Source organism: Moschus berezovskii, chromosome 5 (genome assembly GCF_049115385.1).
Source record: "Moschus berezovskii isolate FMDL1 chromosome 5, NW_MosBer_1.0, whole genome shotgun sequence".
NCBI lineage: Eukaryota > Metazoa > Chordata > Mammalia > Artiodactyla > Moschidae > Moschus > Moschus berezovskii.
Window position 1 is genome coordinate 111,533,227 of NC_142464.1, and position 25,380 is coordinate 111,558,606.

General features: G+C 44.4%; 1 protein-coding gene across 9 annotated transcripts in view; it reads left to right on the plus strand.

The window, feature by feature from the left end:
- The window catches only part of AFF1 (ALF transcription elongation factor 1), a 198,501-nt gene extending 174,217 nt beyond the window's left edge, over positions 1 to 24,284 (plus strand). For all 9 annotated transcript variants that reach the window (XM_055434310.2, XM_055434316.2, XM_055434314.2 and 6 more), the window contains 9 exons: positions 6,233 to 6,336; positions 6,970 to 7,207; positions 9,170 to 9,261; positions 9,439 to 9,499; positions 12,376 to 12,512; positions 13,085 to 13,156; positions 13,895 to 14,035; positions 16,466 to 16,689; positions 18,904 to 24,284. In XM_055434310.2, the coding sequence (XP_055290285.2) occupies positions 6,233 to 6,336; positions 6,970 to 7,207; positions 9,170 to 9,261; positions 9,439 to 9,499; positions 12,376 to 12,512; positions 13,085 to 13,156; positions 13,895 to 14,035; positions 16,466 to 16,689; positions 18,904 to 19,025 (1,191 nt within the window). In that variant the 3' untranslated portion in view covers positions 19,026 to 24,284. The remainder of the gene's footprint in view (positions 1 to 6,232; positions 6,337 to 6,969; positions 7,208 to 9,169; positions 9,262 to 9,438; positions 9,500 to 12,375; positions 12,513 to 13,084; positions 13,157 to 13,894; positions 14,036 to 16,465; positions 16,690 to 18,903) is intronic.
- Positions 24,285 to 25,380: the final 1,096 nt, after the last annotated feature.

A 25,380-nucleotide genomic window follows, 5' to 3' on the forward strand; every position in this document is an offset into this window, starting at 1 on the left:
TTTTTTTTTTATTTATTGGAGGCTAATTACTTTACAATATTATATTGGTTGGTTTTGCCGTACATTGACATGTATGACATGTAATGTATTTGGCTGCGCTAGGTCTTCGTTTCAGTGTGTGGAATCTTTAGTTTCAACACGTGGGGTCTAGTTCCCCCACCAGGGATTGAACCCAGGCCCTCTGCACTGGAAGTGCAGACCACTGGACCACCAGGGAAGTCCCACCCAGGTCTCTTTTTAAGCTTGGGTGCTTTCTTCCATATTTGGATAGTGTTCATGTTCTTCATATCGTGTGTGAACACTAGAAAAAGCTCCATGAAGAAGCGGTGAGAGCAATTGAATAATGTACCTGCTCCTTCCCATCCCTTTCTTGCCATGAAATTTAACAAGTATTTTCAGAGTGTTAACAGATTATTGAGGGGGCTTTCCCAGTGGCTCAGCAATAAAGAATCTGCTGGCTGCAATGCAAGAGATGCATGCAGGAGATGCAGGTTTGATCCCTGGGTTGGGAAGATCCCCTGGAGAAGGAAATGGCAACCCACTCCAGTATTCTTGCCTGGAGAATCCCATACAGTCCGTGGGGTCACAAAGCGTCGGACACTACCGAGTGTGCGCTCGCACACACACACGCAACAGATCCTTGAAGCCATTTGAGACTCAAAAATGTGAGAAGATGATGGTAAAGAGTTAATGGTGGCTAACAGCTGTGATGAACCCAGCGAATGTGATGCCTGTAGAAGTGTACCTGTATTTTTTTCTTCTTCTACTTTATAAAGGAGTGGGTTGGGGACAATTCATGAGAAAAAGTAGAGAAAATCATGAGGGTAAATGGGCATGAGCTTACATGGTCCTCCTTACATAAACTACAGAATTTCTTCAACCTGATTACAGTTTAGAATTTAAACTAGAACTTATATTTTCTTTTATATAATTTTTAAGCTTCCTGTTTTCCAGACTTGGAAGAGAAGTTGAAGTTTAGAGGCACAACACAGTATATAATCAACGCAGTACAAAGGAAAGAATTCTAAAAGCACACCAAACATTCAGAGAGCTAAGCCTGCTCTAGGCACTTTTCTAGATGATGTTGTTCAGTTACAGGTGTGACTCTGTCCTTCGTTACCTCTCATAGATAATCTCATTTAATTCAGTCACCTTACAGAAGTCTTTCAAATAAAACTCTAGACTGTCTCAGCAGTTGTTTAGACAAATACCAGAACAGGGAGGTTACATTCGGTCAGATCTTTCCTTTTTTCTAAGTAATTGCTTTACTGACCAAGAAGCTTGTACACTTTTGGAAGCACATTGCATTGCATGGTTTATATGTGTTTTGAGGAAGGGGGAGGGAAATTATGGGATCTGGTGGGGAAATGTGCATTTTTATTGCTTGATGGTTGGTTCAGACCTTCCCTTCTATCCAGGATCTGCCTGTTTTCTCTTGGGTTGTTTCTCCAGATAGAGATTCCCGGTTATTATCCTTCAAAATCAAGGGTTTGAAGTTATCCCTATAATTTCCTAAAACCACTTACATCTAATTTCTTCATGCCTGTTAGTTACCCTAAAAACATCATTTGGAGAGCTGTTTTAGGGCCAGTCTGAAGCCTGTGTTTCCCTGATAAGAAAGAAGGGGAAAAGTGGATGCATTTTGCTCTTCTGTGATCCTTCAGTTCAGTTCAGTCGCTCAGTCGTGTCCGACTCTTTGCGACCCCATGAATCACAGCATGCCAGGCCTCCCTGTCCATCACCAACTCCCGGAGTTCACTCAAACTCATGTCCATCGAGTGGGTGATGCCATCCAGCCATCTCATTCTCTGTCGTCCCCGTCTCCTCCCACCCCCAATCCCTCCCAGCTTCAGAGTCTTTTCCAGTGAGTCAACTCGTCGCATGAGGTGGCCAAAGTATTGGAGTTTCAGCTTTAGCATCAGTCCTTCCAATGAACACCCGGGACTTAGCCCAGTGAATATAACCCGCCTTCTCAGTCAGTCTCCACCCTCATTCTTGGGGTCAGCTTGGACTTGTCTGCCTTGTTGTGTCACTGAGTCTCCTGCAGAGGCAGATCCTGGCCAAATACCTGAACTTCCCCAGAGGCTGCTTCTCCACTTTTGCTCTGCTCCATGTGCAACCAAGTCGATTTGCTTCCCCGTGGGAGAGGGCGATAGAGTTTAGGATTGGAGCATGGAGACCTCATGCTTCTCTTGTTCAGCCACAAATGGGATCCAGAAAGGCTTGAGGGCTTCCCCCTGAGGGCTTGGCAGTAAAGAATCCACCTGCAAAGTAGGAGATGCAAGTTCCATTCGTGGGTTGGGAAGATCCCCTGGAGGAGGAAATGGCAACTTACCCTAGTATTCTTGCCTGGGAGATCCCATGGACAGAGGATCCTTAACAGTCGGACACAACTTAGCGACAACAAACTCCCCTTTTACTTGGAGTTCCTGGCTGGTGAGTTGAGTGCCCTGGAGGCCTCTTCGCCAGAAACCGGCTCTGCAGAGCACAGCCCCAGCGCTTCCTTTTATGGTCATCATTCTCGCCCTTTGGCTCCACTCCCCAGGTGGAGCAGCCTTTGGCAGGTAATCTGAGGCTTCCTGAGCCAACAGGTCAAGAAAAGTCAACAAGTCAATCAAGAGGAGCCTCCTCCTGGTGAAGATGTGGGCACCACGGAGACATTGCTTTTCTGGGAAAAGGGAGCTTCCAAAACCCAGACCTGAGACTTGATCTGTGGATAAGCCCCTTGGCAGAAGAGACTCCTTTTTTCCTCCTGAAAAAAGCATCATGCTTACCTTTTTCAAATAGTCTCTTGACCCAGAAACATCTCAGGAACTCCTCACCTTCTGTTTTCCAGTCTTGGATCAAGTCTGCATTCCCTTACCCCCCGGAATGGGACAACTCCCTCTCCAACGGCCCTTTGCCTAATCCTCGATCCACTTTGAGAGATATTGTAGCCTGGCTCCCATGCCAGTGGAGAAAGTTCACAGAGTGCCTGCTCCAGGGACCCCTCTGGGACTGTTCCTGCAGAGGATGAGAGGGTTTCAAGTACGAAAATACCAACCCCAGGCTCATAGGAGTGCACTCCATCAAAGCAGACACAGTCAGCAGAAGGGAATTTTGCTTAGTTGGTGTAATGGCTTACCGGCTTCCCTAGTGGCTCAGATGGTAAAGAATCTGCCTGCAATGCAGCAGACCTGAGTTCAATCCCTGGGTCTGGAAGATCCCCTGGAGGAGGGAATGGCCACCCACTGCGGTATTCTTGCCTGGAGAATCCCATGGACAGAGGAACCTGGCAGGCTACGGTCCATGGGGACAAAAAGAGTTGGATACAACTGAGCACCTAACGCTTTTCTACCAGCCGACAGAATATTACCGGCTTCTAAGTTGTTGTATGTCAGTATAAAGCATATTATTCCAGTAAGTGCCAGCATAGATGTTAAAGCTAGTGTCAAAGTTGATCCTTGGTTCTGGGCTGTTCTCTTGAGTCACCCGTTGGCACAAGCCAGAGTTAAACCAGTTTGTGAGGATTGACTCACTAGGAATCATATTTTCATGTGTGGTTTGTAAGGCCTGCCACTTTGGTTTCTAGTCGTAACTAGGACGTCCTAAGCAGCATGAAGGTATACAAACAAAAATTAACTCTTCTTCTGCCTCTGGAGTTTGCTGTTTTCTTTAGAAAGTAACCTTGTGGACCATTTATACTTAACTTTAGGACTTATCCTTTGTGTTGTTAACTGCCTGGAGATGCCTTCTTTTTAAAACAGTATGAGGACTTCCCTTGTAGTGCAGTGGGTTGAGAATCCACCTGCTAGTGCGGGGGACATGGGTTTAATCGCTGGTCTAGGAAGATCCCATATTCCTGCTGGGCAAGTAAGCTCATGCACCACAGCTGCTGAGCCCATGCTCCAGGGCCCGTGAGCTGCAACTTCTAAAGCCCAAGTGCCCTGGGGCCTGTGCTCTGCAAGATGAGACACCTCTGCAATGAGAAACCCGATCCCTGCAACGAAGAGTGGCCCCCCACTTACCATAATTAGAGAAAGCCTGAGTGGCAATGAAGTCCTGTCACAACCAAAAAAATAAATTTTTTTTTTTTTTTTAAAGTATGATTGGGACTCTGCTCTTCCACTGTAGGGGATGAGGGTTCAATCCTCGACCAAGGAACTAAGATGCTATGTGCCATGCACTGTGGCTGGGAAAACAAAACAACCCTATAAAAAAAAAGTGAAGTGAAAGTCGCTCAGCCATGTCCAACTCTTTGTGGCCCCATGGACTATACAGTCCATGGAATTCTCCAGGTCAGAATACTGGAGTGGGTAGCCTTTCCCTTCTCCAGGGGATCTTCCCAACCCAGAGATCGAACCCAGGTCTCCCGCATTGCAGGCAGATTCTTTACCAGCTGAGCCACTATGTATTAGTAATTAACTTCGTGTGCAAGTTAATGATCTGTCTGGATATTTTAGCACTTTCGATGACTTTTCCCAAAGATAAATTTCCCACCTCTTGCAATGTTTGCTGGGCCAGCTGTGTGGCCTTTAATCTGAAACTCAAGAGAAGTTCACCGGAGCTGTTGGCAGCAGAGCCTCTTGGGCACAGTGATGAGGGTCCCCACTAGGGGTAGAGTTCTGTTTTAACCAGTCATTTCCGGTTTATTCTGTTTTTCTCTGCCAACATTGAGTACCTCTAAAGTGCTCCCTTTGTGAACTGTTGAATGCAGGCTGAGTTACGGGCTGAGCCCCAGCAGGGCCCCCTCCTGACCTGTGCCCTGGGCTTGTGCTGCCCGCCAAATGAGACACAAACAGCCATGTGAAATCACTTGCTGTGTTTCACTTGTGCCTGTGGGATGTGCTTGTTTGCATTATGTGTTCGCTCCTTGCTAGGGCCTTCAAATCCTTTTATCCCCCAGTCTTTCATCACGAGCAACTGATTTGTTTTTCTTTTACCTAACCCTGTACATGGAATAGTTCTTCATTTGCATCAGCTCATTGGAAGTTCAAGGTCCATTTTGCACGTCACCTCTAGAAAAGTGTACAAAACAGTAGCAATATCATGCGACCTAACTTTACATTTTCATAATTTTACATTCTCTAGTAGCCATGTTAAAAATGTTAAAAGGAAAAAAAAAAGCAATGGAAGCAATTTAAATAGTTTAATCCAGTGTATCTAAAATATTGGCACTTTGGCATTTCATCAGTAGAAAAATGATTACATTCTCCGTTTTTGCACAAAGTCCTTGACTTCGCTTGTCGCTCTGAACTAGGCTGTCTGGCTCTGGGACGGAGTGTGAGTTGGCGCGAGATTGTTTCCAGGGGCACCCGCCTTGGCTCGCAGTTTCTTTCCCCACCCATATTTTCCCCTCTTCTCTGCACCCTGAGAGATGAAAACCAAATATCCTTATAAGTCACCTTATCTTTTGAAACAAGATAAATGTTTTCGGCAGAGTTTGTGAAGGGCTGGATTGAGACACACTCCCGAGCACCTGTGCTTGGGGAATCTGGGGGTCGAGGCGGGGGGTAGGGTGGGGTATGTCTCTGCTTTTTCCCTCCTCTTGAGCATGGCCAGGCTGCTTGAGCCCACACATCTTAATTTATTCATTTTTCTTGGAGGCATTCAGAGAACAAGGAAGAGACTGTGGTGAAAACCAGGGCCTCCCACAATCTAATCACGTGAAAAATGTTTTTCCCGTTAAGGCTCTAAGAGAGGATTTCGGTTTTTTAGGGGTTGTCCTAGATTGGCTGATAGTGTCCCAGATTTCTTTCTTGGTGAGCTGACAGTTGGAGGAGTTTAGTTCTGATGCACCTGAGCTGATTGAAGGACTCCCACTGATCACTTTGTTGTCCTTGTTAAAAGCTAGTGACTCTTCCCCACAGGCCATCACGTGTGCTTAGGCCTGTGGGAAGGAGCCCGCATATGGACCCTCTATAAATTGGATGTACATGTTGTCATGGAATAACACAACTGTTTTGCTTCCTGGGAAGAGAAAAACCTGTTTCTTTCCTTTTTGGATATCCTTCTTTTCCTGGGTTTGAGGAATAGTCCTTCCTGATGCACAAATCTGTCTCAGTATAAATCACATCAAATCTATATGGCCTGCCACCCGCCCTCTCCCAAAACACAGTGTAGATACTTAAGGCTTACCATGTGTGTTTAGATGTTCCCACAACATTGTTCTCATTGCCTTTGCTGTATATTTTTTTTCTCTGTTTTGTCTGTACAGTTGTGTTCGTAACAGTTTAATGTTATATAATAATAGGGCGAAGCAGAAAAAGACCACGATAGCAAGAAAGTCAGGCTGGAGAAAGAAGTCAAGACACAGTCGTCATCTTCCTCTTCCCACAAGGAATCTTCCAAATCAAAGTGAGTATCGAGGCTAGGAACAGTCTGCAAAGGTGATCAGAGCTTCCTGGATCGTGTGCCCTGACAAACGTTTTCCTTCTACAGTAGGATGAGAGAATAGTGATCAACTCTTTGGGGTTCATTTTGATGATTTTGTTTTGTTTTCCTCCACGAGGACCTTAGAGGAGTGAACAGTTGGTTTGGCAGCAAACTTAGATTTATCAAAAGCATGGAAAGCCTTGGCAAAAGTGAGTGAGTCATGTCACCATGTAAAGCAACAGAGATTTGAGAGAGAGAGAAAGGGGAGGGGGTCTGATATGAAGGGGGCAGAGAGGAGGTGCAGGCTGTGCAGCAGCTGCTGCAGACAGAGTTGATCGGGTAAAAGTTTAAGACCACTGAAAGACTCTGCAAGCTTCGTGACAAGTTACACAACCACATTTATCAACCTCATTTATTACTCATAGGTAGGACTCAGTTTTTCAAAAGTTTTTAAAGAAAGGCTCTGAAATTTGGCCTTTCCACAAAAATGGATTTCATGCTCTGTGATATCTTAATCTTTCGTGTCAACAGCTACTTTGTCCTTTTAAGCCAAAGAATGAAGCTGTGTGATTCGTGTTCTGCCTTAACTTAGTTTTGCATCGTGTTTCATTCCAGAATGTCCAGGCCCTCCTCTGAGCCCTCAAAGAAGGAAATGCTTCCCCCTTCACTCGTGTCGTCCTCGTCCTCCCAGAAGCCAGCCAAACCTGCACAGAAGAGGCCAAGGCAGGACGACCCCAGTGGCCAGGACCCCCCCAAAAGTGCCAGTAGTACCAAGGGCAACCACAGGGCCCCTTCCGCCTCCAAACACAGAAAAGCAGAGGGGAAGGTCTCTGGAAGCTCCACAGAACACAGAGTAAGGAGGGACACAGTCATGTCGGAAAGGGGATATGTTGGTGTATCTTTAAATGCTCAAATAAGTCTTGACTGGTGGTATTTCAGAGCTATTTCATCACTTTTAAAAGCCAGAATGAATAATTTGTGCTTAAATCTCCACTTTCCAGAGGGAGAGTAAGAAACAGTTCCTGTTACATGAAAATTTAGTTGGCAGTTTATTCTTAAAATGGTTCAGACATGAAAATACAGGATAAATGCTTGGGTTAATTTTCTATCCAGTGTTTTGCAGTAAAACATGGTTACTCTGGTTAGTTCTTGGCTTAGATGTTTGATCTCAAATACTTCCATTATTAGTGATAATGGGAAAAATTTACTTTCTCAAATACAAATTCCTTTCTTCCTGTTAACCTGGAATGGATAAGAGAGTGTGTGTGTATGTTTGTGTGTGTGTTGCCTAAGAGTAAGTGTTAAATTTGGCTTGTTGATAATCTGTTCTTTTGAACATTCTTGTCTTGTGGCTTTTCTGTGTCCCCAATACAATTAAAATGTACAGTTTCAGTTGAATCTAGCTGAGAAAATGCTTGACTCAGCCAAAGTGTGCAGTGTTTGAGTTCTTCTCTCCTGAGCTCCTTTTGGGCTAATTTAGAGAAATAGTATTAGGTTGGTGCAAAAGTAATTGTGGTTTTGCATTGTTGAAATTTGCCATTTGGTATTGAAATATATTCTTAAATGTGATTATGTTATACATTATTTTAATGCATAAAATAATGCATTCTCACTTTGTGTTTTTTTGCTAATGGCTTATTACTTGCTATTTATATTTGTTTTAGACTATGGAAATGATGTTAGACAAAAAGCAAATTCGAGCGATTTTCTTATTTGAGTTCAAAATGAGTGGTAAAGCAGTGGAGACAACTTGCAACATCAACAACTCATTTGACCCAGGAACTGCTAATGAAGGTACAATGCAGTGGTGGTTCCAGAAGTTTTGGAAAGGAGACAAGAACCTTGAAGATAAGGAGCACGATGGCCGGCCATTGGAAGTTGACAACAACCAGTTGAGAGCAGTCATTGAATCTGGTCCGCTTACAACTACACGAGAAGCTGCTGAAGAACTCAGCATCAACTATTCTACAGTCATTTGGCATTTCAAGCAAACTGGAAAGGTGAAAAAGCTTGGTAAGTGGGTGCCTCATGAGTTGATCAGAAATAAAAAAAAATTGTTTTGAAGTGTCATCTTATTCTATAAAACAAAAGTGAACCATTTCTTGACAAGATTGTGACGTACGACAAAAAGTGGATTATATGTGACAACTGGCAATGTCAGTGGTTGGACCAGAAGAAGCTCTAATGTATTTCCCAAAGCTAAACTTGCACCAGGAAAAAGTCACAGTCACTATTTCGTGGTCTCCTGCCCATCTGGTCCACTACAGCTTTCTGAGTCGCAGCGAAACCGTTACATCTGAGAAGTATGCTCAGCGAATCGATGAGATGCACCAAAAACTGCAGCGCCTGCCGCCGGCAGTGGTCAAAGGGCCCAATTCTCCACAGCAACACCCAACTGTACTTCGCACAACCAACACTTCGAAAGTTGAACGAATTGAGCTACGAAGTTTTGCCTCATCTGCCATATTCATCTGACCTTTTTGCCAGTCGACTACCATTTATTCAAGCACATCAACAACTTTTTGCAGGGAAAATGCTTCCACAACCAGCAGGAGACAGAATATGCTTTCCAAGAGTTCATCGAATCCCACAGCACAGATTTTTACACTATGGGAATAAATAAACTTATTTCTTATGCGCAAAAATATGTTGATTGTAATAGTTCCTGTTTTGATTAATAAAGATGTGTTCGAGCCTAGTTATAATGATTTAAAATTCATGATCTGAAGCCGCAATTACGTTTGCACCAACTGAACAGGTTTGCGTCAGTTATCTTAAATGTGAGAGGGTGATCGGTGTGATGATTTTTTTCAAGGGATCTTCTGGAGATACTGCAAACCGTTTTCCAGTGCCTTCTTTGCCAAATGGTAACTCCAAACCAGGGAAGCCTCACGTGAAGTTTGACAAGTAAGACCTTGGGTGCTGCTCCCTCCGCCTTCAGCCACCTTCCCCGCCTCCTGCCTCCCTTTCCCCCACCCCCCACACCCTCCCACCCCCTGTCCTTCCTATCCTCTAGTCCTTTCGCTCCAGTCCAGTACCTGTAGCTTCCTGTGACCCACTCCTGATCTTTTTCTTTTCTTTCAGACAACAAGCCGATTTTCACCTGAAGGAAGCCAAAAGGCTGAAGGACAAAGCAGAATTAGTGGTCCGTCTTGGCTCTTTCTCCCTCGGGTGGAATGTTTTCTGATAAAATACTTGCCGTCTCACTCTGCCGTATCCCACATCGCTAACCGTGGAGGGGGTGGTGGGGGAAGGCAGGGCAGCGTGGGGCATAAGAGCATCAGCAGGGTCAGAATTAGTGAGGGGTGAAGGGCTCCTTGTGGAGTAACACAGCTGTGGCTTCGTTGATCCGGTTTGATCGTGGGCAGATAAGTACCAGCGTGTTTTATGTCTACATGAGTGAAAGTTGGTCTCCCTGATAGTGATTTATGTCATACACACAAGTGCTTCCTTGTCCCACTGATGTGAAAAACAACTCTTGCTTTTTGCAAGCTGGTCAGTTTGTGTTCACCCCAAAACATTTCAAAAAGTAAGGTAGCCTGTTTGCATTCCAAAATTATTTTAAAGCCCCACAGAGACTAACAGTGGACCGATGCCATCAGAGGAAATTTTACAGTGAGGCTGATGATGGCTCTGTTGGTGAACAAGCAAGGAACTCTCTTTCCCTGGTGGCTGTTAGACCTTCTGGAAGGTGGCAGTTTTTGTTAGTTGCATACATAATTAAATATGCTTTTAATTCTCTGCTGCAGTATAGTCAGATAAGGCTTGCCCTTTGTCACAGTTACACATCTAAGACTCTGGGGTTTTATTTACTTGGTGTAGTCCCCACACCCAAACCCCTGCAGAGATCATATGTTGAGCTATGTACCACAGTGGCGTCAGTTGCTTTAATTCTGGCACATGCAGACGTAACCACAAACTCTGGTGGTCTGTAGGATTGAATGGGATCCATCCATGGTGGCCTCAAAATCCACACCCCCCTGCTCAGTGTTCTTCACCTCCAGTCACTAGACTGACATCTGTTCTCAGGCTCGGGAGGGCAGGGCGAAGTCCCTTTTATCAGGTCCCTGTTCATCAGGGTAGGGTCCTTCCCGTGCTGGCTGCTGTAAGAGGGTCACAGGCAAAGTTAGGCGCTATTGGCAAAGTGACTCTGTACTGGAAGAGCCTGAGTCAGATTAAGATGCCTCAAGACAGGACAATACTGTGTCCTCAGCCTCTTCCTTTCACTTCTCTGAGGCTGTTGTGAGAACTGTATGTATCTTTGGGTTTTCGAAATAGAGTAAATATTAGGTACTCTGCCACTTACCGACAGCTTATCTTGACCTTGGGGACTTTCAGCACTAGAGTCCCTCATTATTCAAACAAGATTACTACTCCAGGGAACTTTTGTGTGTGTCGTATTTCATCTGCACATCTTGTTTCTCCCTTCCTATGGCTACTGCGTCCCACTTTAGTAAACAGTGTTAACTCTTTCTGCTCCCACAATGTGCCGGTTTGGGTGGAAGCCCGAGTGGCCAGCCTCTTTGTTAGGTTTCCCTTTGCTCACACAATGTCTTAGACGTGTCCGTCTTGTATGGCAAATGGTTAAGCGCGTAGCTGAGTGTAGAGGAGTGTATTTCATCTGTCTTCTTCTTTCACTTATTGTTGGGTAAGGAAATTAGAACTCTGCAACCCACTCCAGTATTTTTGCCTGGAAAATCCTAGGGACGGGAGAGCCTGGCGGGCTACAGTCTGTGGGGTTGTAGAGTCTGACACGACTGAGCACATGAGCACAGCATGTATCACCTTTAACACCGTCCCAGGAGGCCCATAGAGTTATCACAGGAATAGTATCATTAGTAACCTTACAAAATTCTCAAAGAAGTGGAATTGGCAAATTCCTTTAGTATGGTTATTTTTGTTTCTACCCTGAGGCCAATATAAATTTTGAAAATTCCATGAAAGAGATGGTATTGGATAAGTAAATTGGAAGAGTTAAATTCCCACCAGTGAAGCAAACCAATAAGGCCCTTTACTGTTCATTATTTGGGGCATGCTGATTGGATTTTTATTCTTTCTGTCACTGATTTTCTGAGCCTGGGTTCTCTAGAAGAAATGTCTTAAAATCAAGTTATTTTTAAAAATGAAAGGTAGCAGCCATCTTTCTTTGCCAGACTGTGTTTCTTTGCTGATTCGTCACCATGTCCTGACACTCCACTTGCGCCTTTCCAGTTTTCGGTCTTTTTGAACATACCGCATGAGAGGCGTTTGCAGAAACGAACGCCTTGCTCGTGTCATGTTGACCAGTTGCTCTTACATGTGCTGTATATGCACGTGGAGAGGCAAGTGGAGGCTCTCGCCCCAGTTTCTGTTGAGCTGGCTGAATTCCACCAAGTGAGAAGAGTGTTAAGTGACAAAATGTGTATTCAGGCTTAAGTGATCGCCAGTATCTGGTTGCGTTCATACGCCTGCATTCCCATTGAGGGACTCTGAAATGGTATCCCTGTTGACCCAGAGGACTGCCTTGTGCCCTTAACCCAGGCTTCCAAAGAGGAGATCTGTTGGGCTGTAAAATACATCAAAAGATTATTGTTCGACATGATACCTGAGATGCTTGTAAACCATAACATTTTTTTACTTGTTAAAAGATAAAGTTCAGCACATACAAAGAAACCGTGAATGCATTATTCTAAATGTATAGCATAACCCATTTTTCAGGAAAATCATGTAATGGGTAGCTGCACACTAGTAACAGGGGGGCTGTGTACTTTGTGCCTTAGCTTGAGTATGTACTTCAGTAGATTTTGAGAAGTGAGTCTTATTACAGGATTGTCTTCTCTTTCCTACTGAATTTTTGCCAGAAGGAAGTTCTCAGTAGGTCAGAGCGGACGGGCTTTGGTTATCATGGTTGAGTTAGCCTGTCCCCGGCTTCTCTCCAGACGTAGTTCAGCTCAGACGGTGGGGGCCAATTTCTGTGAAGAATGTGTGTAAGAAACTAAAAGTCGCGTTAGGCTTAACAAGGACCGTGTTCTTTGCCCACAGACGGACAAGGTAGGGAAGGCTTTCAAATACCTGGAGGCCGCCTTGTCCTTTATCGAGTGTGGCATCGCCGTGGAGTCAGAGAGCCCCGCGTGCAGGTCTGCGTACTCCATCTACTCGGAGACCGCGGAGCTCATTAAGTGAGTGCCGCCGCGCTGCTTCCCCTCCGTGCTTCCTGTCCTCCCCTTACAGCTTTAATCCATGGACTTTGGTTTGAGGACGGCTTAACAAAGGGGAGTCTTCAAGAAGTCACTGATCCAGGAAGGTGGTTGTGGGTTTCTTTTGGTCGAACACTGAAATTGTGTTCCAGATGAGGTGCTAGACCAGAATAGCTCGGTCCAGCCAAGTGAACGGTGAAATGCCAGTCCCTGAGGGCGGGGGTTGGTTTTTTCCAGCTTGACTGTCTTCTCAGACGCCCTCCCGTCTCTGCTGCAGCTCTCGTCTCTCTCACCTACATTTCAGCAGGGGGCTCGGTAAGAACACAGCCCTGCTTGGTTTCAAGCAGGTGGATGGGTGAGAGCAGGCATGTCCTCGCCTCGTCTTCTGAATGGCTTCAACTGTTGCGCTGAAGCCTCGTTTTTTTTCTGTGCTGCTGTCTTGTCGTCACATCTTTAGGAAAAATCAACATGAAACCAAGACAAACATAATGCGGTGTCTTTGTGCCTGGAGTTTTCTGACTGCCTGTTTTGACTTCATGTATATTTTCCTGTAGGTTCATATTGTCATTAAAATCCTTCTCGGATGCCACAACACCAACACAGGAGAAGATATTTGCTGTTTTATGGTGTGTATTTTTCCCTTTCTCCAAAGAGTATTACATTTGATTTTGCATCTCTTGATGTTACCAAGAGAGTTTGATAGCTTGTTTTCTTGAAATGAAAATAATAATGAAAGGTGACTCGGTACCAGAAAGTGGGAGGATATGTGTCAAGGGGTTAATCTCACTGGTGATTAATTATTTTGAGATGTCATCTGCTGCCATTTTACTGATGACTCAGATTCTTTGGTCTTGTGACTTAAATTATATCCTTGTGTATCTGTATTTGACCATTAGAATGCAGGCAGATTCTTTACCATCTGAACCCTAAAGGAAGCCCATTCATTGGAAAAGAACCAATTCATTGGAAAAGCCTGACACTGGGAAAGATTGAGGGCAGGAGGAGAAGGGGGTGACAGAGGATGAGGTGGTTGGATGGCATCACCAACTAAATGGACATGAGTTTGAGCAAGCCCTGGGAGATAGTGAAGGATAGGGAGGCCTGGCGTGCTGCAGTCCATGGGGTCAGAAAGAGATGGACATACGCAGCTTAGGGACTGAACAACAACAAATGTCAGTGCCGTTTCACCTGTCTTTACTTCTGATGCTAAATCTAGGGAGATTCTTGATGTTCTTCCTCTTGTTAATTGAGGAAAACCCGGTGATGTTCCTTAGGGTGGAGAAGGTTGGTGGCTCACTCTCTGTGGTGGTAATAATCATGTCTCCAAGGCAGTGCTTTATTTCCGCTTATGTTTATGTTCACAGCATGCGTTGCCAGTCCATTCTGAACATGGCAATGTTCCGTTGTAAAAAAGATATGGCAATAAAGTATTCCCGCACGCTTAACGAACACTTCTTCAAAACTCCTTCCAAGGTTGCCCAGGCGCCTTCTCCATGCATCGCAAGGTAATGAGCAGCCTAATTGCAGTAACTTCCAGTGTTAAGTGCTCTCTTTATGTGCCTCTTGTGTGCCTTCGGCATTTCAAAAATTATACGCTTCCATGTGCAGTCTTGCTCCTTCAACGGAAATCACCAGCACATCTCTACCTTTATGAGGAGTCTCCAGAAATCACGATATTTGCTGGTTGGGCAACATAGAAAGATAACTGTAAAACAATACGTGGTCCACATTTCAGACCTTTGAGGATGTTTAGATATGCCCAATGATGCAACAGGCAAAGCCAGCGGAACCAGAGACAAAGTCCTTTATCCTTCTAGACCAGGGGTCCCCAACCTCCAGGGGTCTCCACCCTAATGCCTGATGATCTGAGGTGGAGCTGATGTAATAGAAATAAAATGCACAGTAAACATGATGTGCTTGAATCATCCTGAAACCATCTCTCCCACACGCGCTCCCCCCCAGGGTCCGTGAAAAAATTGTCTTCCTCAAAACTGGTCCCTGGTGCTGGAAAGGCTGGGGACCACTGTTCTGTACAGCATGCTGTCTTGGCATTTCACTAATTGAGAAGTTTGTAGAACCAGTTGCCTGCCACCTTTTCAGGATCTGTAACAGATACAGAGAAAGAAAACAATTCAAGCTAAATTCCTTCCCCCAGTTTGTGAACATCCATCCCACGAACTGTCGAAAAGCAGAGTCCCTGTGCAAGTGTTTTTCAGATGAAGACACAGAATTTCCTGCCCTTGAGTTCTTGTCTAGTTTTTTTTTTTTTTTTAAATTTGGTCATCCTCCTTGAAAAGCTCCCAGTTCTGATGGGTTTTGCTATTTTTAAGAGCATCACCTAGAAGCCTGCCCCATTTCCAGCAGGTTCAAAAGAGGAGATTCCCATATGGCTTCTCTTAAAAAAAAAAAAGCAGTCCTGATTGAGAACGAACTTCTTTACCTCTGAAAAGGACTCCCACCTCTGAGGTATTATTCTCAAATAACAGGTTGTCAGTCACTTTGTTTTTTTACGTTTTTGTTTTATATTTCTGTGTAGCCGATCAACAATGTTGTGGTAGTTTCAGGTGGACAGCAAAGGGACCCAGCCTTATACACACATGTATCCATTCTCCCCCAGACTCCGCTCGCACCCAGGATGCCACACAGCATTGAGCGAAGTTCCCTGTGCTGCACAGTAGGTCCCTGTTGGTCATCCATTTCCAATATAGCAGCGCGTACACATCCATCCCAAACTCCCTGACTGTCCCTTCCTGCCCTCCTTCCCCCAGCCGCCTGTTTGCTTTCTGAGTCTGTGAGTCTGTTTTGCACGTGAGTTGATTTGTATCGTTTATCTTTAGATTCCACACATAAGGGATGCCACACGCTATTTCTTGCTCTGTATCAGTCACATAATTTTAGAGCACTCCTTCACCAGGCATCTGTGAGCACCTTCCTTACACCAGACCTTGTTGTAGGTGCAGGAAAGCCTCAGTAAACAGAGCAGACAGGAATTGCTGCCCTCGGGGGGCTCCTCCTCTAGTCCTTCAAAGTGTGCATTCTGCCGGGGACACTTAGGATTCCTGAGGACCCACAGAGCCCAAGGGCAGATGTCGCTGTGTCAGCAGGTCATGGCCGCTGGCCCGTCCTTCCGTTCATAAGGCTCAGTCCTTAGGTCTGAGTGACTGCACTTGCTTTCTCATTTGACCCATGTTGAGGTGCCTTGCAGGCGCGGGTGGATGGTCCCTAGGAGAGCAGAGGGCATGCTGTGAGTCTCTGAGGCCCGCTCTCCTTGTGGGCTGTCCCCTGTTCAGCCAGTCACATGTTCAGCTGCTGTTTACCCAGAGCACCCGCTGTGCTAAGTGCTAGACATGCAGAGACGAGTCAGACACGGCCCCTGTCTGCACGGTGCCTGTGAGGCAGGAGAAGGAATAGGGAAGTAGCAGGAGACGTGATAAATGCAAGGAGGCAAGTTCAGGTGACAGGAAAGAAGCTGTGATGTGTCTCAAGGGTCTGGGAGAGCGCCAGGTGCAGAGTAGGAGCTCAGGGATGTTTATTGAGTGGATGAAAGAAGGAGTATGTCAGACATCAGCCCCATCTTCTCAGGGGAAGTGTTGTCTTCCCAGGAGAAGCTGGAATAGAGGGTGGGGAGAAAAGAGATTCCAGGCCATGGGAGTAGCAGATGCAGAGGGCCCAGGAATACACTGGGAGTACGGATCGGCCCATCCAGTTCTGTGTCCAGGGAAGGCCACCTTCCCCAGTTCCTTTTTCCATTTGGAGGGTCCTATACCACTGTCTTTTAGGAAATTCCAGCACCCTGAAGGGGAAGGGCACCTCTTTGACCTCATAGAAGTGACTGGCATCTTTGCAGGTACACACGGAGCCCAGGTGACTGGCACTGCAGTTCCAGAAGCAGGAGTTCAGGTGATTAACGAGTTCTCTTTTCTCCCGCTTCCCAGAAGCACAGGCACACCGTCCCCCGTCTCTCCGATCCCTTCTCCGGCCAGCTCCATAGGGTCCCAGTCCAGCGCCGGCAGCGTGGGGAGCGGGGCGCTGCCCGCCACCATCAGCACCCCCGTCACCATCCAGAACATGACTTCCTCCTACGTCAGCATTACTTCCCACGTCCTTACCGCCTTTGACCTGTGGGAACAGGCTGAGGTCCTTACCAGGAAGAACAAAGGTAAATGGTTCTGTGGGGCCATAGGGATTGGGCGGGGAATAACATTGCGTGTTCCCTTCAGTGTTTTGGCCTTTTTGTTGTTGTTTTAAATTATAGGTGATTTACAATGTTGTGTTAATTTCTCCTATAGAGCAGAGTGATCCAATTACCCACATGTGTCTTCTTTATTTGATTCTTTCCCATTATGGCTTATCACAGGCTGTTGAATATAGTTACCTGTGCTATAGAGTAGGACCTGGTTGTTTATCCATTCTGTGCCGTATGTAATCGTTTGCGTCTGCTGCTGCCGCTGAGTCGTTTCAGTTGCGTCCGACTCTGTGCGACCCCATAGACGGCAGCCTACTAGGCTCCTCTGTCCCTGGGATTCTGCAGGCAAGAACACTGGAGAGGGTTGCCATTTCCTTCTCTGATGCATGCATGCATGGTTTGCATCTGCTAACCCCAAACTCCTACTCCACCCTCCCTCCCCTCCCCTCCCCCTTGGCAACCATAAGTCTGCTTTCTGTGTCTGCGAGGCTGTCTCATAGGTAAGTTCCTTTGGCATATTTAAGATTCCACGTGCACGTGATAGAGTATGGTGTTTGTCTTTCTTTTGCTGACTTACCTCACTTAGTATGATAATCTCTAGGTCCACCCGTGTTGCTGCGAATGGCATTATTTCATTCTTTTTTATGGCTGCATAGTGAGTAGTCCATTGTAAATGTATACCACATCCTTATCCGTTCATCTGTGGGTGGACATTTCGTTTCTTTCCATATTTTGACTGTTGTGAATAGTGCAGCTTTGTCTAGGTGCAAATATCTTTTTTTTTTTTAAGAAAAATATTTATTTTTAGTTGATTGATGATTGCTTTACAATATTGGTTTGATTTCTGTCATGCATCATCATGAATTGGCCATCTGGATGCATATATCTTTTTGAGTTAGAGTTTTGTCCAGATATATGCTCAGGGCTGTGGAGTTGCTAGATCATACGGCACTTCTGTTTTTAGCTTTTTGAGGAACCTCCATACTGTTTGTCACAGGGACTGCCCCAGCTTACAGTCCCACCACCTGTTCAGCGTTTGGAAGAAGAGGAAGTTGTAGCTATTTACTCTTCTCACATTTTCCCCGCTCTGTCAGAGTTCCTCCTTGAGATGGATTTCTGTGACTCGAGCTTAGCAAAATTAAATTAGAAGTGGCTTCTGCACCGTGCCCCTTTGGAAGTTTTGGTATCATTGGCGGTGGTTTAGTTGCTAAATCATGTCTGACCCTTGCAACCCCAAGGACTAAGGTCTCTGCCCGGCTCCTCTGTCCATGGGATTTTCCAGGCAAGAGAACTGGAGTGGATTGCCCTTTCCTTCTCCAAGGGATCTTCCCAACCTGGGGATCAAACTCAGGGGCTCCTGTACTGCAGGCAGATTCTTTACCAACTGAGCTATGAGGGAGGCATTTGGTGTCGTCATTTCCCCCTGAACTGAAGTGCTAGCAAAAGGGCAAAGCAAGTGCAGAAGGAAAGGCATTGTCTCTCGCCAGGAACGACACACTTGACGTGGGAATTGGCATCACCTGAAATACTGAGCTTATTGTTTGTTTTCAGTGTATATTAAGAAAGATGGTTAGCAACAATATAGGGAAATACGGCTTAGTGAACCATCTCGAGTCCTGTTTGAGAAGAAGGCCCTTGGAGAAATCCAAGGTTTAGGAGATGATCGATCATCCTATCAGAGGAACTGTTTGGTGGCTGTGACCGTTAAGTAAAAGCATCTATGTAAATAGCAGATGAAAGCCTGGACGTACTCTTGCCTGGCTATAGAGAAGCAGTCAGCTAACTGTCTGTGGCCATTTAATTTCCTCACAGCCTCTTGAAACTTCATTTTCTTTCTTAGCAAACTACTGATGCTTTTATTTTATACATGTTGGGTATTTTTGTTTGTTTTCATTCATGCATCCATTGATCCCAAAAGTATGATGACAGCCACTGTGCCAGGCGTTATAGAGTCAACACTGAAACAAACGTGGTTCCTCCCGTTTTAGAACTAGTGGGGAGATGTGGAAAATTAGCAAACCATTACAGTAGATTGTGATTTTTTTTTTAAATTATTTTTGCTGTGCTAGAGGAAGTAGAGTACTGTGGGGATCAAGTTTCTGGAACCCCGACTTCTTTGACTTCTTCTGTTTTTATTTTTGCACGTGCGAGTGTATTTACGTGGTTTTGGGTTTGCTTTGTTCACAGAATTCTTTGCTCAGCTCAGCACAAGTGTGTGCGCCCTGGCCCTCAACAGCAGTTTGATGGATCTGCTGCACTATACGAGACAGGGTTTCCAGCGGCTCAAACAAGTAACCAAAACACCTTAACGGAGCCCCAGGTGGATTTGATGCCTTGGGAACTATTTTGCACATTGGAAGCCTCAAAACAGTCCAGACATTTGTCTCTTTAGAATACCAAACTCAAGAGAAGCACCATGAGATGGCCAGGACGTTTGTTCACTGAAACTCGAGAACTATGGAATTGTTGGTTGGACAGGATGGTTTTGCAGAAGCAGAGAGGAAGGAGGCTGGCCTGAGAGATGATCTTGCCTTTCCTAACTAAAGGATGGAAGTGCAATGTAGCCTGAGTGGGTGTATTCTTGGTCTGGAAACATTTCCATATTTTTTTTAACCAGCAGGATGCGAATGAAATAAGGAGAAGCAATTTCAACTCTGAAATCAAATTCACAGCATCTCAGTAGCCACATTAGTTCATTCCCAGAAGGAATTTTTTTTTTTTTAAACCAGTGAGATGTGGTGTAGGGCTTTGTGGGTAATTTGTTTTTTTAAGTTGTGGGGGGAGTATTTGTTTAATAAATTCTAATGGTCATCTATAAAACATGAGTTGTGGAGGACTCCGCTATACACCCCCTTTCTGCCAGTGAACAATGGCTCTGATAATACCAGGTATTGTCCTAATATATAAAATTGAAAGCAGCCCCGGTTGCCTGGACACTGCACGTGCGGCCCAGCTCCGAGTTCTCCGGTCCTGTGCTGGAAGGCGGCCCTGAGGGAGCTACAGCATCTGCGTCTGCGCCCGCTTCTCCATGTGCCACGTGCTGCGGAGGACCTGATGCCACCGTCCCCATCCCCTGCTCCAGCGAAAGGCAGTCACACTGACTGTATTCTGCATTTTCTACTTTGGGGAAGAAGGGAACCAACACTTACCCGTGACCAGAGGGTTGGAGTGCTTCTTAATTTTTGTGAAGTAGAGCTGTATTTTGAGGTGCTGCTCTGTGGCCTAGTTATGTGGAAACTTATGTTGTCTAACTAACTCAGAGTTTTGTCAGCGAACAAAGAAAAAGGAAATCTACTTCTTAGAGAGGCTATATTTTTCTGCTACGAATTACTTTATATTTATAGCAAAACTAGACTTTGAGAGCCCTTGATTGTCTTTGTCTAGGGGAATTTAACTCCCTGAGAGGCTGTGGAGATTTGGGGTAGTTAATTAGATTTAAAAATAATAATAATAATAAAGTCACCGCATGCCTTCACTCCAGAGTGCACACTGTCAACTGGATTTGATTAGATTGAAGAGGATCTGTGGACTTCCTGTAAGTTGTTTTTGCCAGATTCTATACATTAAGCCAAGTTTATTTTGAATGACCGAAAAGTTGGGGAAAAAAGAACAACAAAAATAAGAAACCCCAGAATTCCCACATATCCATAAGCACAGATTTTTTTTCATTGAAACTTTGAGGGTTGTTATTGGAAGCATTATGATGAATGTAGTATTTTTAGAAGCTAATTCTTTTTATCCCTTTTAGAAGTAGAATTGGCACATGTATTACAGTTGAGGAGTGTTACCGCTACAATTGGTTTATTTTTCTTCCTTCATCCCATTCCACTCCCCTGCGTGTTTCCTCCCAAGCGTGTTGGACACTGTTGTGTTTATTTATTAGTGAAGAAAGGCGTACCATCTTTATTTATAATGAAGAGGTCTAAAGTCCATACGATGAATGTAAGAACTGTCTTGGTCATTCGATAACTATGTGAAAGAGATGTACAGAGGACAGGAGTGATGCTTGTTTTTCGCAGTATAAATGGTTTGTGTGAAGCTGTTCCTTCCATGTCATTTGTTATCCAGCCTGTTCTTCGGTTCTGGCCAGAACGAGAGAATTACAGCAGCAGTAATAACTGATGTGCAACCTTGATGGGCCGATGCCATCTATTGCTGCTCTAAGGCAGAGCCATGGTCCTTCTTAAACTCCTCATTTAGAAAGCAGCCTGTTACATGAACAGTAATTGCCTGGAAGGTCCTGTGCTTGTGGCACCGTGTGTCCATCTGTGTAGGAGACGAGACACCAGAATCAGGCTTCTGTGGTTACTAAACACCTTTCCCCTCTTAACTCCCTTGGTCATTCCCGGACCCTTCACCCCATCACTCCCCAGGACAAGTCACCTGTCAGTGTGGAAGGGTGTGTTCCTAAGGACAGGCTCTGATCTACGCAGACCGCGCCGAGCGTGTGTGTCTCGCCAGGAGCCGAGTGCCCCCATACTGAAGACATTTCCAAGTCCATTTCCCAGCCATTTCTAGAAGAGGCGATTGCTTTTTCAGCGGCCTTATTCTTTGTGTGTGTGTCTTTTCCACCCTGACCTTTATATGAAGATTTTATTTGTCTCTTGCAGAGATCAGTTTGTACTATTTTGATCATGGAGTATTTCTGATTGTCAACTCCTACATGCATTGTTCCCAGAAGACTTCTTAACGGCAGCTTTTAAAATAGAGCATGTGAAAGGGTGGTGGCCGATGAATCCTTAATGTTCATGATGTCTTTTCACTGTTGGAGTTGTGTATAGAAGCCTAAAGGATTTTTAAGTCATATGCACTTTTTCATTGCATGCTTAATTTCTCAAAGGCAAAATTTGTACTGCAGTAGATAATTGAAGGGACGAGATTATAAAATAAGCCTTTGAATATGTGAAGTTCTCATAACAACCATACTAGTACACACTTCACAGTGAGGCAAATGCTGAACATCTCGCGTGAAAAGTGGAGTGTAAAAATTTTGCCTTTGGCACTACAGTTTCGTGTCTGTGTGTGTGTTTGTGTGTCTGTCAGTCTTTGCTAGGAAATGGAGGAACACTGTTTTTCGTATAAAATGTTCAATGTCTCTGTCCTTCTTGGAGATAATAAAAATGTGAATGACTGAATTGAAGGTTTAGCCAGACTGAGGGCCCTGATAAGCACGGAAAGACGTTTCACTGAAATTTGCCAGATTACACTGGGGTAAGAATGCGGAAACGCTGGCCGTGTCCCATCTACGGTAGAAGATGGATGGTCCACCCGGCATATTGTCAGGAGTAGAACTACAGCAGAAGGATGACTTATCTGATGCTATGATTTAACCTCAATACTGAGTGGAAAAAGCATCCTTTTTTTTTTTTTTAACAAAAGGACCTTTATTTTACAATTTGTTTTGACCAAAATGTTTGATTATTTCCCCAAGACAGATTGGACCACATTTATCTTCCTCATTTTGTGTCCTTTAATTCCCAATCTTGGGATGTCTAGAAGCTAACAGACTACCCCTTTCTGGCTAAAAACTTGCCTTAATTGGTACCTCAAATATTAATGTCAGTAGGATCAAGAACTTATTATTTTATGATCCCTGTTAACAATAATTTTTAGAAGCAAAAAAAAAAAAAAAGAACCATTGTGCCCTCCAGAATGAACAGAACTCTTTATCTGTAATATATGAAAGGAAATGTGTGTGTGGACACACATATACAGAATAAGAGGCTGGCTGAACTGGATACATTGTGCCTTTATTGACGAGCCGAATTTTGGAATAATGCTGTATTCATTTTGCCGTGGCTTTAAGAGACATCAGGTGGGACTTACGCCTTTTTCTCTTCTGTTCTCATAAAGTTGGAGGTGTATCTGTGCATCTTTTATGTAAATGAATCAAATCAGGCTCTGATTCCTTACCTCCCACCACAGAGTTTACTTTTTGCTCAAGGATTTGTTTTCCCAGACACTACACAAAATCTGTGAACAAGTTTGTCACTCCATCTATTACACTGTTTACTGCCGATGAGCAGTATTTAAATGTTGCTGGAATATTTGGCTGCCTTTTAGAAACACAAGCAGAGTTAAGTTCACTGGCGGGGGCGGGGTGGGGGGCATCAGGGCGAGAGCGGTACTTGGTCCCTTTTTCTCTAGTGCGTTGCCTCTTTTGTTTTTGGTTCTACTTAGAATTTGTGGATTTTTTTTTTCCCTATAGTTTTCTTTTGTCATTTTGTTGGTGGGAGGAGGTGGAGTGGCAGAGTGGTATGGGGGATTTTCCAACAAACGTGACAAGTGGTATTTCTACCATATGAACTTGAACTATTCAGTCCCCTGTTGTCAGTCACTGAAAATCTGGGAATGAATTGTGACCACTGGCCATGTTCATTAGTTCTTATTTATGAGGAGTTGAAAAGCCCCGGCTACCATGTCTCTTAAGGTGGCTGTAAATTTCCCGCTGTCCCAGGGAAAGACGTTATATTCTGTTCCGTGGTGTGCTGGATAGCAACAGGTAATGTGATGGGCTGAGAAGTCGCCTGTATTTCTCTGCCCAAGAGGACAGGCAGGAAACTTACAACCCCCTGGGGGCCACGATATTATTACTCTATCAGCCTGAAAGGACACGGGAGTAAGACCACTGAGGCTGGCCACGCTGCTCTGGTCAGACCGGGCAGTGGCTGACCTAAGCAAGATAACTGGCTTTGCTCAAAAGTAGATGTTGAAGCGATGCTTAATACAGGCAGTATTACCTTTTGTTAATTATCTTTTGTTTAATGACAGAAGGCAGGATCCGCCTTTTGTTCAGGCCATCAACGTGTATTGTTAAGACTGCACACCCCCTCCTCAGATAGCAACTGTACACTGTTCATGTTGGTGTGTATGTTTATACACGTGTGTCCCAAATCGTGTGTGTGTGTGTGTTTTTCTTCTGAATGTGATCATGTTTTGGATGATACCTGAGCAGGGTTGCCTTTTTTTTTTTTAATTTATTACCATTATATATTATATTATATATTTTTTGCTTTCTTGTAACTTTAGACGAAAGTCAAATCTTGGTATTATTAAAATTGTTTAAAAAAGAATAAATCGTCCAGTCGATCAATGAAGATCACTGGTCTATCTCTAAAATAATATGACCTTTTCTTTAATTATTGTGTAATAAGGTGCCAGCTATCTAGTCCACACAGTGATTTTGTGCGTAGGATAGGGAAGCAGTGATGTGCCCAGTGGGAAGTTGTACAACACAGAGAAAAGGAGGACTCTATGTGTTTTATCTACTTCAGCAATGGAACTGCGACCTGGGGCTTTTGTGAATAAAATTTAGCTGCCTTGTATAGTCCTTTGAAAGAGACATACGTGGTCTGTGAGAATTATAGTTTTTTTTTTTTAGAAGAAAAATTTGCAAAAGATCTTTCCAAAGATAATGTGCCACAGATCTTTTGTTTATTGTTCTCTGTAATGAGGATTCATTGCTGTTTAAAAAAACATGTAATTGACTTGTTTGTCTTCAGATTCTTTACTTTTCATTAGAGGATCGAGCTGTAAAAAAAAAAATTAATAAAAATTTAGAGAAATCATTGGTGTGGAATGCATGCTTTCACTTTGCCTGTAATTATAAAGGAATTCCTAAAATTGCTATAGGTAGTTACCACTCACAGCCCAGGAGAGTCTCATGTAGAATAATTTGCCCTTATTCACAGTATGTTTGTTGAAATAGGAAAGGGCAGGGAGAGGGTAGCAAATCCTTCTGTTCAGTTTAGTTTCAAAATCTCATTCACAAACGACCCTGATACCACCATTATTAGGTTGCTTATCCTAACATCAACTGCCAGGTGCAAGTGACCAAATCTGCCTCTTCGCAGTTTGCAGGGTGTGGGTGGATATATTTGTAGAATGTTGATATTGGAAAGACTCTTAAGGCCATCTGGATTCCCTTCCCTTTGCCACTCCAAAAGGAATACTACTCTACATGCTGAAATATGACTGTCTAATTCAAATCCTGGCTCTCTGGTCTGCTGTGTGACCATGGGCTAGTTAGTTAACCTGTCTGGGCTTTTCTCATCAACGTAAACCAATTTGGTATCTACTTAGTAAGGCACATTAGATGGTGCACGGAGAGCGCTTAGTCTAGTGCTTCTGCCTTAAACACACAGACTGGTGGCTTTTAACCTTCCTCCTTCCCTTCACTGTACCAGTATTCCCACAGCTGACCTTTCAGTCCCTGACTGAACACTGATAAAGACCTTGCTACCCACCTCTCCTACTTTGATATTTTGTTCTTCCTTACATTAGGCTGACCTCTGCTTTTATCAGTCCTCATGAAAAAACAGGCACCTACCAACCCTTGCCAAGCTTACAGTAGAGCTGACAGCCAGCAGTGACGGTGGTAAGTCTGCAGTGGCAAGTGGGGGAGGAGGGGGTGATGCAGCCCCGATTAAGAGAAGCTCGGACAAGAGCTATCACTTGAACTAGGACTTAAAAGATGGGTCTGAATTTTCACAAAACCTTGCCATGTCATAGCTTGTCTATCACGAATTTTTCCTAGTTGTTCATTGTATATTCGTAACCAGTTTATTTAATACCAACTGTCCTGCTAAACACTGAGATTATCTCTAATTTGGAGTTAGTATAAAGGATGCTTCCACAGCCATCCCTGAATCAAGCTAGTTGGGC